Below are 17,217 nucleotides of genomic sequence, written 5' to 3'. Positions count from 1 at the left end.
GCTAAACCTGTAGACCTGTATTTCCTCTCTTCCTGGGATTGGCTCTTCTCAGGCCACTCCTTGAACTCTCTGGTGAGCCGATCCACTTGGTTTCCTTCCAGACATGGTGAAATATGCCCGAATCCTTGGGAGAACATAGTTTTGATGGGGACTGGTAACTTTGGAAAAGTTCTGGGAAGAGGAATGGAAAGAGAAAACAGGAGGAAGAAAAATCAGGCTGAACTACGAAACTTGAAGAGGGGGAACGGGATGTATGGGTGGCTTGTGAGGAGCCCCCAAATCCAGAGTTAATAGGACATATTTATAGTATTCTTCTTATACCTATTTTCATCTGATATCCTCTAGTATTTGATTTTCTATTTTACATTGTGTAGTTGTAAGCCACCTTAAAACTTCTTTTTTTGAAACATGACAGAATATAAATAAATAACTAAATAAAGAAGGTAATGTACAGTTGCCACATGGAGTAATCAGCGTTCTGAAGACAGGAGTGATGTGGTCATAGGTAGAGGCGAAAACACGTTTTGCTGAACAGGACTACGATCAAAACTTGAAATAGCAGGAAAAGAAGATTTCAAATTATAGTGTATCTTCTAAGTGATACTTTATCCCTGACCTACCCCACTGATAGCAAAGTAGTTGGCCAGTAGTTGTCCCATCAAAACCAAACTACACCAAACCCAGGCGGAAGGCAAGCATCAGAGAGCCGACTCCTGCCATCATGAGCAAGACTTCCCCAACCTTGGGACTCCCACAGGGTGAAAGGGTGAGAGAAATGTCCTGGGAGAGATGAACGGTGTTCCTCTGTGGGGTAGGGGGATCCCTGAGTACAATGGCTTCGGAAAAGCAACTGCAATGGATACAGGAATGTTAGAAGAGTTGCTCTGGCTGGGACTTTCCCTCATTTTCCCTCCATCAAACCCAGGATTATCCCTTTTGATCCCTCAACTCCTCCCCTTCTCTGACAGATTAAACTTGCCCTCCCACACCAATTTCTCCTTTCCCCAGGGATTCACCCCCGCCCCTCCTCCTCCACCCCCTCACCGCCCTCCTCCCCCCCCCCCACCCCGCTCCGCGCCCTACGGTCCCAGCCAGCGCCCACGGTGTCCCAGAACCAGCCTGCCCTCTCCTTTCCCCTGGGTCCCAGCCCCCTTTTCTCTGCCTCCTCTATCCAGGACGCCCCCCTCTTCCCTCCCCACGGAACCTAGACCCCGGGGACCAAGCCCCGGGTGCGGGGCGGCAGGTGGATGGGCCGCCAGCCCGACGGGCCGGGGGTCGCCCGCGGCGGGGAGGGGGAGTGGGAGCGGGTGGGGCCCCTCCCGGCGGGCGGGCGCGCGGCGGGCCGAGGGGGCGGGCCCAGGCCTCCCGCGCGCGGCCGCCGCCCCTCGAGCCGCCTCCTCGCTCCGCCAGTCTGCGCGACCCAGGTGCCGGCGGGCAGGAGGCGCCCGAGGATGTGCCGCTGGCCGCTGCTCCTGTTGTGGGGGCTGCTCCCCGGAGCGGCGGCGGCGGTGGCGGCGGGGGGCTCGGGCCGAGCCCTCCCGCACCGCACCCTCCTCGACTCCGAGGGCAAGTACTGGCTGAGCTGGGGCCCGCGGGGCGGCGGGCTCGCCTTCCGCCTCGAGGTGCGCACCGCCGGCTACGTGGGCTTCGGCTTCTCGCCCACCGGGGCCATGGCCTCGGCGGACATCGTCGTGGGCGGAGTGGCCCACGGGCGGCCCTACCTGCAGGTAAGCGCGTCCCCACCGAGCCCCGTCCCGTCCCGCCCTCGGGGCAGGCGCGAGTACCGGCGTCCCGGGGGCCACCCGGTGTCCCCTGCGGCGGAGGCTGGACGCCACCGCCCCCCCCCCCCCGCAGCCCCCGCCCGGCACGCGCTCCCCTGGACGGTCAGCTCCCGCACCCCCGGAGCCGAAGGCGCCTGCGGCTGGGCTCCCTGCTTCCGCCGCCTGGCCCCGAGTTTTCGCCCCGGGAAGCTGAGCACGGGTGACCTCGGGCAGCTTGTCTCTGAACACTCTCCTGTCCCCAGCACCCCATTTAATAGATCCCCTGCATACACACCTGCCATGCATCCCTATTCACCTCTAATGGGAAAGGAGAACGACCCTTTGGGGCTCTAGCAGGACGGCTCTCAGGGTTGGAGGGACCTGTGAGCTTTATAGCACTTTGCTGTCTTGCTGCCTGGGACCAGGATCCCAGAACTTCCCCAATCATAGCTATTCTAGGGTCCCAGGCACGGAGCTGGGGTCAGCTGCCTTATCTGAGAGATGAATGAAAGGCCCCCCACTAAGAATCTTTTAGGAACTTTGCTCTTCTGGGAGCCCGTTAGGATGCTCCATTCAGAGACCTGCAAAATCTTTAGTTTCCCCGGCAAAATCCTCTATTAAGTGGAGAAACTTTTCACTTACTGTAATAACCAACAAAGTCGATTTGACAGCTGCTGATTTGCTTTGAAAGAGTCAGAGTAGATATGTTGCCTGTTCATAGATAACTTCATGCATAGGAGGGGGGAAAAAAGAATTGTGAAGTAACCATAATGATTAGGTGGTTAGGTCTTCTGGACATCTTTGTTTATCTGATCTTGACAACATTTGGACACTTTTCCACAGTTACATAACATCGTGGTGAGTATACTCTGTTACTTATAAAAGTTCATCCAAAAATACTGCCCTTTGCTAAAAGTCTCTTCTTCCAAATGAAAACTCCTTGCTGTTTTTGCATTGTGTTAAGGTTTTGATGATATTAAAATCAAAGCACCCGATCGATTTCAAAGTGCATTTCTCAGTAATTTTATTCCTGACTTCTAAGTTTGATTTCCACAACTTTCTGGCTGAGAAGCCATCCAATTTTAACCCTAATTCTGGCACTGAGCTATTAACTCTGGGTAGAAATAAAGAAAATGATAGTAATAACAAGTTCAAAACCATCCTGTTGTCTGGTTTTTCATAAATTAGTCCTTTCCTCCCAAAATAAGTGTTCCACAGCTCCAATAAAATTGAGTTTTATGAGGATTGCACTTTGTTGAGGTCACTGATGTATAAATTTCTTCCTGCAGCGGCATCTCAGACATTGAATTTGTAAACCATGAATTTGACCCCAAACACAGGCCTCACTAGCTGAATAACGTAACTCTCTTCTGATATGAAGTAGAAAATACCTTGTTTAAATATCTGTGTGAGCCAAGTCTTTGTGTTTGTTTGGTTGTTTTGGGTGGGGAGGGTACTATGCCTCTTAACTATCCTTGCATGTTTTGTTGAAAGGGACATGGAAAATCTTACTATGGTAATATCATAAAACAGGGTATACTTTATAATGTTTATTTTTGAGAGAGAGGAGAGAGAGAGAGACACAGAGTGTAAGTGGGGGAGGGGCAGAGAGAGAGGGAGACAGAATCTGAAGCAGGCTCCAGGCTCTGAGCTGTCAGCGCAGAGCCTGACCTGGGGTTCGAACCCAGGAACCCCAAAAGAGCATGACCTGAGCTGAAGTCGGACGCTTAACTGACTGAGGCACCCAGGCACCCCTAAACAGGGTATACTTTAAAGGATAACTTGATATTGTTTCCCGCCAGAGAGTAGTGTTTCTAGAAAGCCCATCCAATTTGATATCAAATGAAAGACCAAGTGTAGAGTAGTGTTTTAACATGCCATAACTGGCCCACCACAAAAACAGACTTCGTTAAACTACAGAGTGTTTTCACACTGCTGGTGATTCTCATAAAGACTGCATGAGAATTAACTAAGTGCTCTTTGGGTTGACTTTGAACCGTGGAACTTTTCTTAAAATAATCAGTGAATACCGATCCCTATGAGATAAACCTTAGAAAATGGTCACTTCTCCAACACAGTTAATGAGAAAGCAATAGGATATTCCTTTTCAGTTTTATTCCTCAGGAGATAAAATTCTTATTTCCATATACAAATGGTAATTATTTTCTTAGTGGACTGACATCCTTTACTGGTCCATTTCCTTAATCCCACTCATTACAGGACATATAAAATACAGTAAAAATTATGCTAGTCAGTTATATGGGAAAAAATATATGAACAACCTCTTCAATCAAATGAAAGACACCAAACACTGAAAATAAAATGAAATGTATCAGTTCCAGCTGGGTCATCCAGGTTAGGTGATTTTCCAAAACTTGAAATCGAATCTTCTCTCTAGAAACTATCACCTTGAGAGTCTTTATACAGTGATGTAGTAAGGCCCTCCTCAGCACCTATACCAAAAGGTAAATAGGGTTCTTAAACAGTGTATTCGATTCAGTTAGTAGACTTTGGATTTCAGGTAATTTTGCTTCCAGTGCGAACAAACTTTGCAAGACAGAGCATTCATTGGCTTCTGGGCTCTAATGTATATGTAGCGGCTGCTGATGGTTACAGATGGCATGAAGCTGTATGGTAATAACCCAAGGTGACATCCCAGTCACCTCCCCTTGTGGCTTTTTTTCATATAGTTTATGAAATATATTTTTTCATATATTTTATGAAATATATTTTCATATATTTAACTTTCAAAAACTTGACCTTTAGGTATATATATTTTTTATTCTGACTTCTGACTTCTATTTTGCTGATTATCTTAAGCTTTTCTTTTCAATAGGATATGAACTCCTGGATAACTGTGTGAGAATTCATTCCAGCCAACCAGTAAAGAATTGTTGGTTAAAATAGATGCCACAAACCCAAATGCCTATAGAGATCAGACAGCAAGTATAACAAAGTGACGGGCTTGATCTAATGCAACAGACAGGACAGAGGATTGAGGACAAAAAGAGTTTTTGTGACCAAATTACTGTTATGTGGGTATGCAAATCAAGTATTGGCAGATCTTCTGTTTTTGTTTTTGCTTTTTGGGGGGGAAGACAGAAATGTAGATGTGTGTAAAGATGATCACTAAATACTGGCCACAATTCCATGTTGTGCAAAGCACCACGTAGAGCATGCATGTACACACAATTCTAGCTGAGATAGAGCTCGACTTAATCTGGGGTCAAGAGGGGAAAAAGCTAAGATTGGTGAAGAATCAACCCAGATTATGAAAAGCCATGAAAGGCAGAGAGGCAAGGTCCCATTTCTCTTCAGGCCCAGCTTATTCTGTGCCAAGAAATGTCCCGTGTCAGAGGGGACCTTGCCTTTTTTTTTTTTTTGGTTGCCTATTGTGTAACAAACCACCCCAAGACATAGTGGCTCAATACAGTGACCCTTCGTTTTTCACACATCTGCAATTTGAGGAGGAGCTAAGTGGGGACAGATCTCTATTTTACTTGATGCCAACTCCAAAGTGAGTGGTTGGAGTCATCAGGAGGCTCCCTCAGTCACTTGTCTGACGCCAGCTGCCTTTGGCTCTTAGCTGGGGATCTCAGCAGGTGCCATGGTGGTGGGAGAGTGGCCACTCCACGCAGCTACTCAGATTCCTCACAGCGGAGTGGCTGGGTCCTAAGGGTGAATATCCCGAGAGGCCCAGGTAGAAACTGGATAGGCTTTTGTAACTTAGCCTTTGAGTCATCTTCTGTTGTGGCCCTATCCCACCGATTCAGGAGGGAAGATAGACTCCACCTCAGTATCACATCATAAGGAGCTCACAGGGGAACGGAATATACAGGTGAGGTCATCTTTGCAAAATACCTCCTTCCACACCCATCCCCACTGACTAGTCACAGTCTCTCTCTTACCACCACTTTTGAGAGTCTGTATGTGTCTAATCTCTCTTGATGCTGCTGAGACTGGGAGGCGATATTGACTTATTCACCTTTTTCCCTTGTAGTCTTTCACACCACTCACAAGGAGTGAGGGAACACTTAATTCTCCTCCTCCATACTCCCCTGCCAAAAAAGACCTGTGAGCCTCTACAACCCATATTTTTCAGCGGTTGCCAATCACTAATTCAGGGTTGGACCCAATGAGAATACCTCCAGAGGGCAGTGTGACATTTGCTTGTAGTCCTGGGCAGTGAAAAATCAAATTTTGATTTCCTCGCCTCAGGCCAGTAGGTTTGGCCACCCTTAAAACCTATAGGCCCAGAGATGAGGCATTATGGAAACTTGCCCTGTCCATTTTGCAACCCACCTGCCGAGTCTGGAGAGAGTTCCTCACATGTTATATAACCAGGTACCATCAAATGAGAGAGAAAAATGTGGTTGGGAAGTGGAGCCTGTCTCCATCAGATACACTGTTGGAGAGCTGCTTGCTCTTGGGGAGACGTGACCCCTGGGATGCTGCCGTGGGTTTCTGCACTGTCTTTCACAGGATTGCCTGGGGAGGGGGTGGGAAGCAGTCTTTCCTCTTGCATTGGCTTTTGAAAACCTCACTATTTTGTCTCAATGAATGAACTCAACTCTCACTTCCCTGACGGATTCATGTCCTTTCCCTGTACTTTGCCCCTTTTTGACACAGTGCAATCCCACCCCCACCCGAACCACTTAGCAACTGAGTCCCTATTGGAGGCAAGTAATCCGGGTTGATGAATGCCTAGTTTGTGTGAGTTAAGAGAAGAGGGCAGCATTGTCGGATGTGCCTGTTGAATTTGCACAAAAATTGATTCACTCTTCCTTTGGGGGTAGAAATCGCTAGTGAATGGAAGCTGGAGCATATGTCATCATTTGTTACAGCCTTGTGGTGTTGGCTGTCTCTAAAACTGAAACATTTCTGTGCTGACAAGTAAGTCTTCAGCAGCAGGGTAATTGCTGCTGGGCTGCTCGCTGAGGAAGTGCTTGGAAATTGTGCTGTGATTTGAAATCACAGAAAACAGTGAGCATTCTTTGTGGTTAACGATGTGCTGCTTTTAAGTGCGCCCCAGCCAACGGCAACAAAGAAATGTTTGGAAAGCAAATTGAAAAGCTGTAAGGGAAAGATGAAGAGAGTGTACAATCCTGACACAGCTCAGCTGGGGCTTTGTTAAGAGATATTTATAAGTCTTCAGATTATGCCCCCCCCCACACACCCCAATTTCCAGATGACGAGGGGATGTCTCCAAGCTTCGTGCTTTGTGCATTAGTAATAAGGACACATGCACGAACGTAATGCTTCACACAAGATGATCCTCTTCAGCTGTGTGGTTCTCCCTGGCAGAGCAGATGATTTCATAATGCCAGCCTGAGGATACAGGGCAGACCTAAGAACCAAGGGTACAATGCACCTGAACTGACCAACAGTGTTCAAGGCTTCAAGCAACCAATGGCATATTTCTGGACTCTTGGAAGGGAAGGCAGAGTCCACTTCAAAGAAAGTGAATGGTGGCTTATTGATTCGTTTTTGTTTGTGTGTTTGTTTTTTGTAATACAGACCTCTTACAATAAAGTTGCTGGCAAAAGGAATGAATTCATTATACATCATCATGCTTTTGAAAATGTTTGATCCATATGTAAAGAAAAAGTGCATATAGATGCCCCACAAGGCTGTTTATTGTAACTTAAAAAGATAACTAGTATAAAACTTTTAAATAGAAAGTTATTTTTCCAGGAAACGTCTTCCCAATCTGTCTTCCAAATTAAAAAAAAAAAAAAATGATGCTCATAAGGATAGCATATAGCACATAAGCAGAAAATTCTATAAAAGTAACTTCAAATGGGTAATTTTCTTAACTGTAAAGTTGGAATTATATATCGAGGGCTATGCAAATAATTTATAGACCAGATTTAATCTGCTATTGAGGCCTTTCCTATTCATCTCCTGTAGCCAAAAATTATGAGAAAATCTTTAAACAGTTATTGCTTTTATGAGTTAAGTGTTGATGTTTTATGTATTGCTGTTCTTAAGAGTTCAGAGTTCAAGGGTGCCTAGTTGGCTCAGTCAGAAGAACATAGGACGCTTGATCTCAGGGTTGTGATTTTGAGCTCCACATTGGCTGCAGAGATTACTAAAAAATAAACAGATTTAAAAAGAGCTCAGAGTTCAGTTGATTCCCCTCAAATTTCCAAACTTTCGCCACACCAATTTTTACAGGTGAGGAGCTGTGTTTTTACTGTGAGTGTTGGGTACCTGTTAAATGGCTTGTTGGAGGCCATGTAGATCAGCAGCCTGGATTTATTTCCTCTGAGTCCTGGTTTTCTGTTCTGTCTTTTCCTTCAAGTAAGCAGTTGCATACATAAAAACATATTCCAGGGGCACCTGGGTGGCTCAGTCATTAAGCATCCAACTCAGGTTTCTGCTCAGGTCATGATCTCATGGTTCATGGGATCAAGCCCCCATGTCCAGCTCTGTGTTAACAGCATGGAGCCTGCTTGGGATTCTTTCTCCCTCTCTTTTGGCCCCTCTCCTGCTTGTGTGTGTATCTTCTCCCCCCCCCCTCAAAAATAAACTTAAAAAATACATATTCCAATTTTCTTCCTTAATACTGAAAGAACATGTATAATGAAATACATGTTAAAACAGATTGGCAAGACAAAATCCGAGTATTTCTCTTACTTTTGTTCCACTATAAATGTCATAGATATTCATTTCTATGATATGATTTTTCATTACTGAGTTCTTCATATATGCCCTACATTTTGATAAGTCCTTAAAGTGTGTGATCTTCTGCAATTTTCACGATACCCCTGTGAGAACAATGTCTTATTTCTCCCATTTTGTAGATGCATAAACTTGGGGCTCCAGGTCACACAGTAGGGGGATCACTTGACTCTCACATCACAGTGAGGCAGTGAATATTGGGATGTTCGTTCACTCATTTAACCAATGAATGGTCATAAGGGTATAACATTAAGTGAGATGAAGGCAGTGACATCACGGAGCTCACATTTTGGTGGGGGATAAGCAGGTACATAAACAAATAAAAATACAAGGAAATGTTGAGAATTAAAATAGGGCGATGTGATAAGGAGTAACCATGTGGTTATTTCAGATAAGGATGCTTATAATCAAGACATGAAGGAAAACAAATGTCCCAGGTCTTAAAGGTGGCCTTTGGAGATTAATCATAGTGTTTACAACTCAAAATACTATATACCATGAAGAAGATGATCTGGCATGCGCATCAAAGAAGTTAGTAGACCTCGAATATAGGAAACTGCCTACCTGGAAGAAATATAATTAATGTTTTAACAAATGTCTGAACCACACAAGCTCTCTTTTCTATTTCTGTGGCATTGCTACACAGATGTTTAGTAAGCTCAACTAGAGTCTCTCAAGCTTTGATCTAGAGACTTGGTGATTTTATAGGAGTTTCGTTCTTAATTCTAGGTGCGAATGTTTTTCGCTTATCCTCTGTTCTTTCTTATCTGCAATAACACTGGAGACCCAAAGAACTTGGAGAAGCTAGATCAGCAAAACCACATGTGCCTGTGGAAGATTTCTATCTTTCAGGCAATTTTTAAACTAAAACTCTGAAATCTCAGTTTGTTAAATAAAACTACATTGCTGCCCTTTTTTTCCGCTGCAAATTTCACGCACTGAAACTCACTCATACAAGGAAACTCATGGGTAGAAGCTAGGCCTGCTGGTACTTCAGACAACCAGGGCCAAAATGGATTCATGCTGTGGCAGATTATAGCCCAGTGATGAGCAGTGGAGCCAACAGAGAACCGGGCACTGGGAAAGATACTTCTGATGCCGGAAGTTCCCAAACTTCTCTGCATATTAGCATCACTTGGGGGCTGTTAAAAAATCCCAACATCCAGGTAACCGCCCTCCCTCTTCCATACCAATTAAATCACAATCTGAGGAGGTGGACATAGACATTAATAAATTTTAAAGTTTCCCAGGTGATTATGAGCAGCAGACATGTTCAGGAACTACTGATCTTATGTGGTCCGGCTCTTTGATAGAAATCAGGCTACTCCTTTGTGGTAGACCTACAGAAGCTTCGAAGATTCCAGGCATTGGGCAGGGGGATACAAAGGAGAATTCCATGCAATGTAATTCACAGTGCCTTTGAAGTGTGCTTTTTGAAGCAAAGGCTAGCATATGTTTGGATACTGACAATTATTTTATAAAATAGAAGAATAAAGTGGATTTCCCTAAAATGGAAACACTTCTGAGATGAGTTTAGCAAAGCTATTGACAATTCTAAGTATATTTTCAAACTTAATGCTAAAACAAGAGTAGCAGTGGAAGGACTGTGGGTAGTGGTGTATTTCAACATGTGCTGAACCAGAAATCTGTCTCCTCCTCATACCCCTCTATCATTTCTACACACCTTTTGCCAGTTGGTACTAGCTGCCATATTTCTAGGCAACAAGAATATCTGCCCACACAGAGTCTAAAATTTATAAGTTATATATGGTTACAGGGCATCAAAGGAGCATTAATAAATGAAAGTTCCAGATAATTCTCAGCCTGTATTTAAGGCGAGGGACATGTTCTGCTTTAAAATCTTTTTATTAGAATTAACAGTAACACAATGGACTCCCTCTGTAATTGGAAAACTCTCAAGTGTCTTTCCAGTTATGTAAATAGATATATACATTCCCTTCCTTCAAAGCTCCATTCTCTGAGGTTACTAATAAGCAGTGAAATGCCCTCAAGCCATCACCACAGAAGGGAGAGGGAGAAAAGGTAGCAGGAGTGGTAGATAATTAGTATTTTATTAGGGTATGGATGGAACATTTATAAGTCGACGACTGTCAGTGTTGCCACATCTTCCTGAGGTACCAAGACCAATTCTGTGTACTTGGCAGGTTGTCAAGAAATCCCTGCTGAATAACTGTTGAACACCTTAAAGCAGGAATCCTTGGTGTGAATCCCGGCACTGCTTGCTACCTTTTGGATGCGTGGTCCTTCGCAAACTTCTTCACCTTTCTAAATGACAATTTCCTTTATGAAGAAGGGACTTTTGATATCGAAAGCACGGGGTTTGGGTGAGGATTAAATGGAATAGGCATGTAAAGCTCTTACACAAAATATGTGGCACATTGAAAGTGTGTACTAAATACAGCATATTATTATAATCAATCAAGCAGTCAGTGAAATGTCAGAATTGTCAGAAGATGACACGGAGACAAATATGGCAGCCTTTCAACGTGGGGAAAAGGTATCCGCTAAGTGTAAAGATGGGGAATATCGATAGCAATTTTTAAGAAAATTTGAGGACAAACTTTAAGCAATTGATTTGTGAATACTCTGCAACCATTAATGACCAGAGACCAGCCTGGTTTCAAAAGACACAGATTATACTGACAAGACTGCATTTTCTCTTGCATTTGATTTGCTGGATGTGGAGTTGGAGTATTAAATAAATGGTGCATCTGAATGATGATAAGGTAATTAGCAAGGTTTCTCATGATTTCTTGTATAGGATGGACTCATAAAGTTGAATTCATTATAGTCATAAATATTTAAACATTCATACCCCAAATATGTTGATAACAGACTGTCTACATTAGACTACAGGATAAAGACTCAAAGGTAGTATATATTAAAATAATAAGAGGAAACTAAAAGTTAAAAGTTCACTGAGAATACAAATAGAATTAAACACTTGGTTAAAAAATGTATAAAGTTGAATTTAATTGGAATTCATATGGAAAAGGTCTAACTATTAGCTCATTTTAACTCAAAACATATGTTTGCTATACACACAGATGCAATATTAGCCTATAAACTCTGCTGTTTACATCAAGGAAAGTGATATTGACATAGTACTCTGTACAAGGCTAATCGCATCAGAAGATAGGTTATAGAAGAACATTTTTAAAAAGATTCTAAAAGAGGATTACAAACATGGTTGAAATCTCTGGAAATCGGGGTTACCTGGGCAATGGGAAACAGTTGTCAGTGTTGTGCCTGGAGAATAAAATGATTAGAAAAGACGTGATCATTGTTTTTGAAATAGTGGACAGTCTTCCGCAAGAAATAGGGATTAGATGCTCCGTGTTAGGCTCCAGAAGGAAGAAAAAAGACCCAATTAATGCACATTAAAGAGTAGAAGATTTTAGCCAATATATCAAATATATTTCTGACAGTGGGAGGTCTTAAAATTGAACAGATTGCCTTGTGAAGTTCTAAATTCATGAGCTTGTCACTGCAGGTATTAAATACTGTGTAATCATCTCTTTAAAAATATTTCTGAGAGAGGAGCACCTGGGTGGCTCAGTCAGTTAAGCGTCTGACTTCAGCTCAGGTCACGATCTCGTGGTTTGTGAGTTCAAGCCCCGCGTCAGGCTCTTTGCTGACAGCTCAGAGCCTGGATCCTGCTTCAGATTCTGTGTCTCCCTCTCTCTCTGCTCTTCCCCCACTCACACTCTGTCTCTCTCTCTCTTAAGAATAAGTAAACATTTAAAAAATTAAAAAAAAATGTTTCTGAGAGAAATCCTCCTCTGGTGGGAACTAGGATCAGGTGTCCCTCAGATTTCCTCCAGCTTTAATGAGATGCTGAAAATAACTTTATTCTGCATTCATGCTTTTAGGTTATTCAAGAACTTAGTAGGAGAGAAGATATTAGCAACTATATTGGAAAGTGTCGATGTTGTTTTTTAACCTGTCTCAGGAGTTGTCCTGTCTCCATGGGTGGGTGGGCCCTAGGTCGTTACAGTGTCTGAGAGAATTTCATTTCTCTCCCTACTATGTATTTCACTATATTTGATTTATGTTTAGTGAATGTGTATTAGTGGATGTGTATTTGAAATCTGAAAAAAAAAAGAAAGAAAAAGAATGCTTCGTGATTTGTATATAACTCAGAAGAATATGGAGGGCTTCATGAGGGAGGCTGAATGTGAAGTTGGTGAATTTTTGAAACTTGGTGGCTGCATTATTTTGGTTTCTCTTGTACCAGTCTGCATGTTCTCTGTCTCCAGACCTTCCCACTGGGATATCGAGGTAGGCCTCTCAAATTTAATCTTATTCACCCTCAACCTGTTTCTTTCCCAGCCTTCTCAATCTCAGTAAATGGCACCTCCTGGTAGCTCCTGTCGAAAATTAGTAGTCATCCTTTTTTCTTCTCTTTGCTTCACCCCATGTATGAAACACATCTTCAGGTTCTGTTGACTTTTCCTCCAAGCTCAATCTAAAACTGCCAATTTCCCTTCAGTTTTACTATTTGCACTATTTGCACAGACCACTGGGACCACTGCATGACTCCTGTCTTCTGACCACCACTCTTACTTCTTAGCATCCTCAACATGGTAGCCACAGCAATACACACACACACACACACACACACACACACACACTTTTCATGTCAATCAGAATATATCACTTGCTGCTTAAAGCTGGGATGACTTTTATATAAGCTTAGTATTAAATTTGAACTTCCTACACTAACCAATAAGGTATTACGATGTCTGGGGCCTCATTTGATTCCTGTTGACCTCTCTCCTGGGCGCTATACAGTTCGACCATCCTGGCTTTTATTTGCTTCATCAAAATGGATACCCAGCCCCATTCAAGTCCTTTCCAATAACTGCTCTCTCTTCCTGGAATCTACTTCATCCATACTTCTCATGGCTGGCTCCTAATTGTAGTTAATTTCTCAGAGTAAATATCATAGCCTCAGTGGTGACTTTTCTGATAACTCAACCTGAAGGCTTTCCAATCCTTCTCTACAATCTGTTTTATTGTCCTCTAAGTATTTATTATCTAAGCATGTTGATTATATTATTATTAATTTTTTTAAAAAATTGTTTGCCTCCTCCAACCCCAAACTAAACTATAAGTTTCATTATAGTGTGGACTTTGTCTGCTATCCTGTATAGTCCTGTGCCCTCAGCCCTGCAACAGAAGCTTAGGAATACTAGCTGCTCAATGAAATATGTGTTGGAAGAAAGGAGAAGTGGGAAGGAGGGAGTGAGAGAGGAAGGAAGGAAGGAAGGAAGGAAGGAAGGAAGGAAGGAAGGGAGTTTTCTTCTCAAAATTTATACTTGCATTCACTGGTCATAGTTAAAAGAAGTCATGTAAACTTTTAGAAAATTAAGATAGTGGAATAAGATGAAATGATGGTAAAATACAGTTTATTTCTATGATAAAATCTGAAATTGTTTTTTCCATTGAAGTTTATTGTTAGACCTAAAGAGTCAAAATGTTAATTTTGCACTCTATCTCTGATAATTCTATAACTATAGCAAAGTATTAAATTACTCTACATGAAAACTGAACTGAGGTGATTGGCTATAGGGGAAAATGCAGGATGTGTATTTTCAGAAGGTGGCACTTAAAGGACTGACAGATTGCTCAGGTGGGCCCCTCATTGGAACACAAGCTAACAGGGTTCCTATTTTGGCATTCCAGTAGCTATTCACAGATCTCTTATTAGATGTAAGGAGTTTCAATTTTATCTGAAGTGGTTTCTAGAAGGCACGCCCCTTCTGTTTTGACATTCCTCTCCAATTTCTAAGGTTAGTGAAGAAATGACTTCTTAAAACCAGCTTACACTGAAATCTGAAGATTATGTTTGTATAGTTTGTTTATCCAGTTTGGGATTTTTTTTTTTAGGATCAAAGATTCTCTTTAACACAAAAATATTTATTATTATACTATCAATATTATTGAACCACCATAACACTTATTATAGAAGCTGATGTTACAAACAGAAATGTTTGAAGTAACAAGGCTTTTGAGATTTCCAAAAAGAGGAAAAACTACAAGCACCTGTTGAAGAAAATGATGACAGATGGTAACATTTTTCTCAAGGTTCCCTTGCAGCTGTGCTTACATTCAGTTCTCCAGGCTGGGCCGGGTTTATTCATATCTTTTATTACACCCAGAAGGGTTTTCACTTCATCCTGTTTAACACAGTGCCGGTCGAAGCTCTTTTCTGTTGCAGAGATTTTATTCAAGAGAGAGAAAAAAGACTGGCAATGCTTAAGAACCAATTTAACATCTGTGTAATCACGTTTTTTAACACGAGGTCAGAGCAATCTTGCAGATTATCGCAGCTAGCTTTTTAAGGAGGTTAGTTTTAAAGTGGCAGTCAGGATTCCTGCTGTAGTGCTAACTGATAAATGCCAATGGATGCTGATGCTCACTTACTTTACTATTGCCACACAGCATTTTGAAACCTCGATGGTGTATTTCATAATCTTTTTCAAAGCACGGTGTTCAAAAGAAACTATATCCTGTGAGAACATGTTTCATTTTTAGGACACAACCACGGATTAACTTGATTGCTGGAGTCTAATTATCAACTCAGATTTTCAAGGGTAGCAGGTAATATTCTATCTTTAAAAAGTAAAACAAGCTAAAAACCTGATTAAAATAATAGTAATCCACAATAAAAACAAAAATAATACCTCATTGACAATTCATATTGAAGTTGATCTTCATGTAGGTAGCTGAGTTAGAATATGATTGAAATCCACATAACCCCATTTATGTAGGGTAACATTACTTCATATTTCACTTTACAGAATATTAAAGCTGAGTAAATATAAAGAAGAATGACTTCTGCAAATCAGCTTTTATATTTACATAATTAAAACATCTTCAAATTTTATTTTTAAGCTTTTACAAGATCTTTACAGAACCATGGTTCTCTGTGTCCTCCTCAACCCTCTTGTCCTCATAAAGCCCGTTATTAATGATACTTAATTGAAGCCTACTTTTATTTACCAGTATTTTATGTTAATTTATAATATATGCAATATATATCATACAATTAGATTTTTATAACGGCTGTGACATCCAACTGTGGCAATGAGAGTGCACTGTGATCAATAATCCTATTTATTTTAAGTTTATTTATTTATTTTTGAGACAGAGAGACAGACAGATAGAGCACACAGCAGGGGAGGAGCAGAGAGAGGGGGAGAGAGAATCCCCAGCAGGCTCCACACTGCCAGTATGGAGACCTGTGCGGGGCTCAAACTCACAAACCACAAGATCATGACCTGAGCCCAAACCAAGAGTCAGATGTTTAACCAACTGAGCCATCCAGAAGCCCCCTATTTTTATTTTAAAAGTACTGGAATATCAGGCACCATAGGACAATGGCTGAGGAACGGTCTTTACCATGGGTGTGTGACAGTGTTGCATCTGGGCTCTATTTGCTAACTGGGACCGGCAGTGGGGGTGACGGGTGCCATTCAGTTCTAATTGTAAAGGTGAAAACCAGGGAGTAATAGTGATCTGGGGAAATTCCATAAATATCTCATAAGTGCTACACAGTATGGTTTGGTGAAAATAAATTTCTAAGTGCTATTATTGGCATCAGATTCTTAATTGGTAGGTGTTTTACTGTCACTTTCATTCTCTAGTTTATTTTTTCTCCAAGTGGATAATAGTACCAAATAATTATTCCATTTAATTACCTACTCAGATAACATTTATCCCTTTGTCAAACTGTCAGGAAACCATTAACTTCACTGAGCATACTCTTTTAGGTTTAGCCAATATGCATGAAGGATTTTCAAGATTGACTGTTCTTTGACTGACTTGGTTTCTTTTTAGCTCTTTTTTTTTTTCTCCCTCCCTTACTTCTTTTCTTCCTCCTGGCAAGAATAGTTGAATGATAGGAAATTAGGGATGCAGATTTTTTTTTGGTTTTTTTCTCTTCTCTTGCCTCACTTAATTATCCTTTTAAGGTTTGCCAATATGCCATTTTTTTATTGTATAATGTCGACACCATTAAGACTGTGTTTGGTTATAGTTCATGTATTTTCTTAACACAAGCTGAAGGAAGAATTAAGGTGCTTCTGGGGAATAATTGTGCACCTCCCAAGTTAATCTATTCTCATACCATTAAGATGTGAATATTGGGTTATGGTTCTTGAGTTCTTCTCTTTTATTTCCATAATTGTCCCCTATTTAGAATTGGCAAAAGGAAAGGCAGGATGCTCCTTTTAAAATTACCTATATTTAATAAGCATCTGCAACATACAAGTCACTCGGGATATAAATTCACATTAGAAAAGATTCTGAAACACGATTTCTCTCTCTTAGATCTGTTTTTGTTTTTGTTTTTTTGTCCTATTTCTTTAAAATAGGTGGGGAATGCCTTCTTAGTGTAAAAGGATTTCAAAGAGCTGTTGCATGCATAAACTCTTTTTTCTAAAGGAGGATGTCAGTTCCATAAGATTCATGTCCATTTAGGGGCTAAAAGGTCACAACAACGTTCCCAGATTTCAGTGCCAGATGTGTCTAGATGGCCGATCATGCAGACTCAACTCATCCTAGCATCTGCTTAAGCACATTCCACATGGATCTTAACCATATGTAAATGTAATTGAGAGCAATTGGGAAAATAATCACTCTCCCTCTTTTTGTTCCATTTACAGTGCACACAACTATATTAAAGGTACAGATGTATAACTGGATTGATAAGGTTAGCTTTCTATTTTTAGGCAGTTACTACATG

The 17,217-nt window shown here is 41.7% G+C and overlaps 1 protein-coding gene across 1 annotated transcript in view; it reads left to right on the top strand.

Annotated features, from left to right (window-relative positions):
• Nucleotides 1-1,437: 1,437 nt before the first annotated feature.
• The window catches only part of MOXD1 (monooxygenase DBH like 1), a 91,407-nt gene continuing 75,627 nt past the window's right edge, over nucleotides 1,438-17,217 (top strand). Inside the window, exon 1 of the mRNA XM_042987165.1 lies at nucleotides 1,438-1,727. Coding sequence (XP_042843099.1) covers nucleotides 1,452-1,727 — 276 coding nt within the window. The 5' untranslated portion in view covers nucleotides 1,438-1,451. The remainder of the gene's footprint in view (nucleotides 1,728-17,217) is intronic.

The sequence above is a fragment of the Panthera tigris genome, chromosome B2 (assembly GCF_018350195.1).
Source record: "Panthera tigris isolate Pti1 chromosome B2, P.tigris_Pti1_mat1.1, whole genome shotgun sequence".
NCBI classification, from domain to species: Eukaryota; Metazoa; Chordata; class Mammalia; order Carnivora; family Felidae; genus Panthera; species Panthera tigris.
This window is presented reverse-complemented; position numbering and strand designations above follow the sequence as displayed.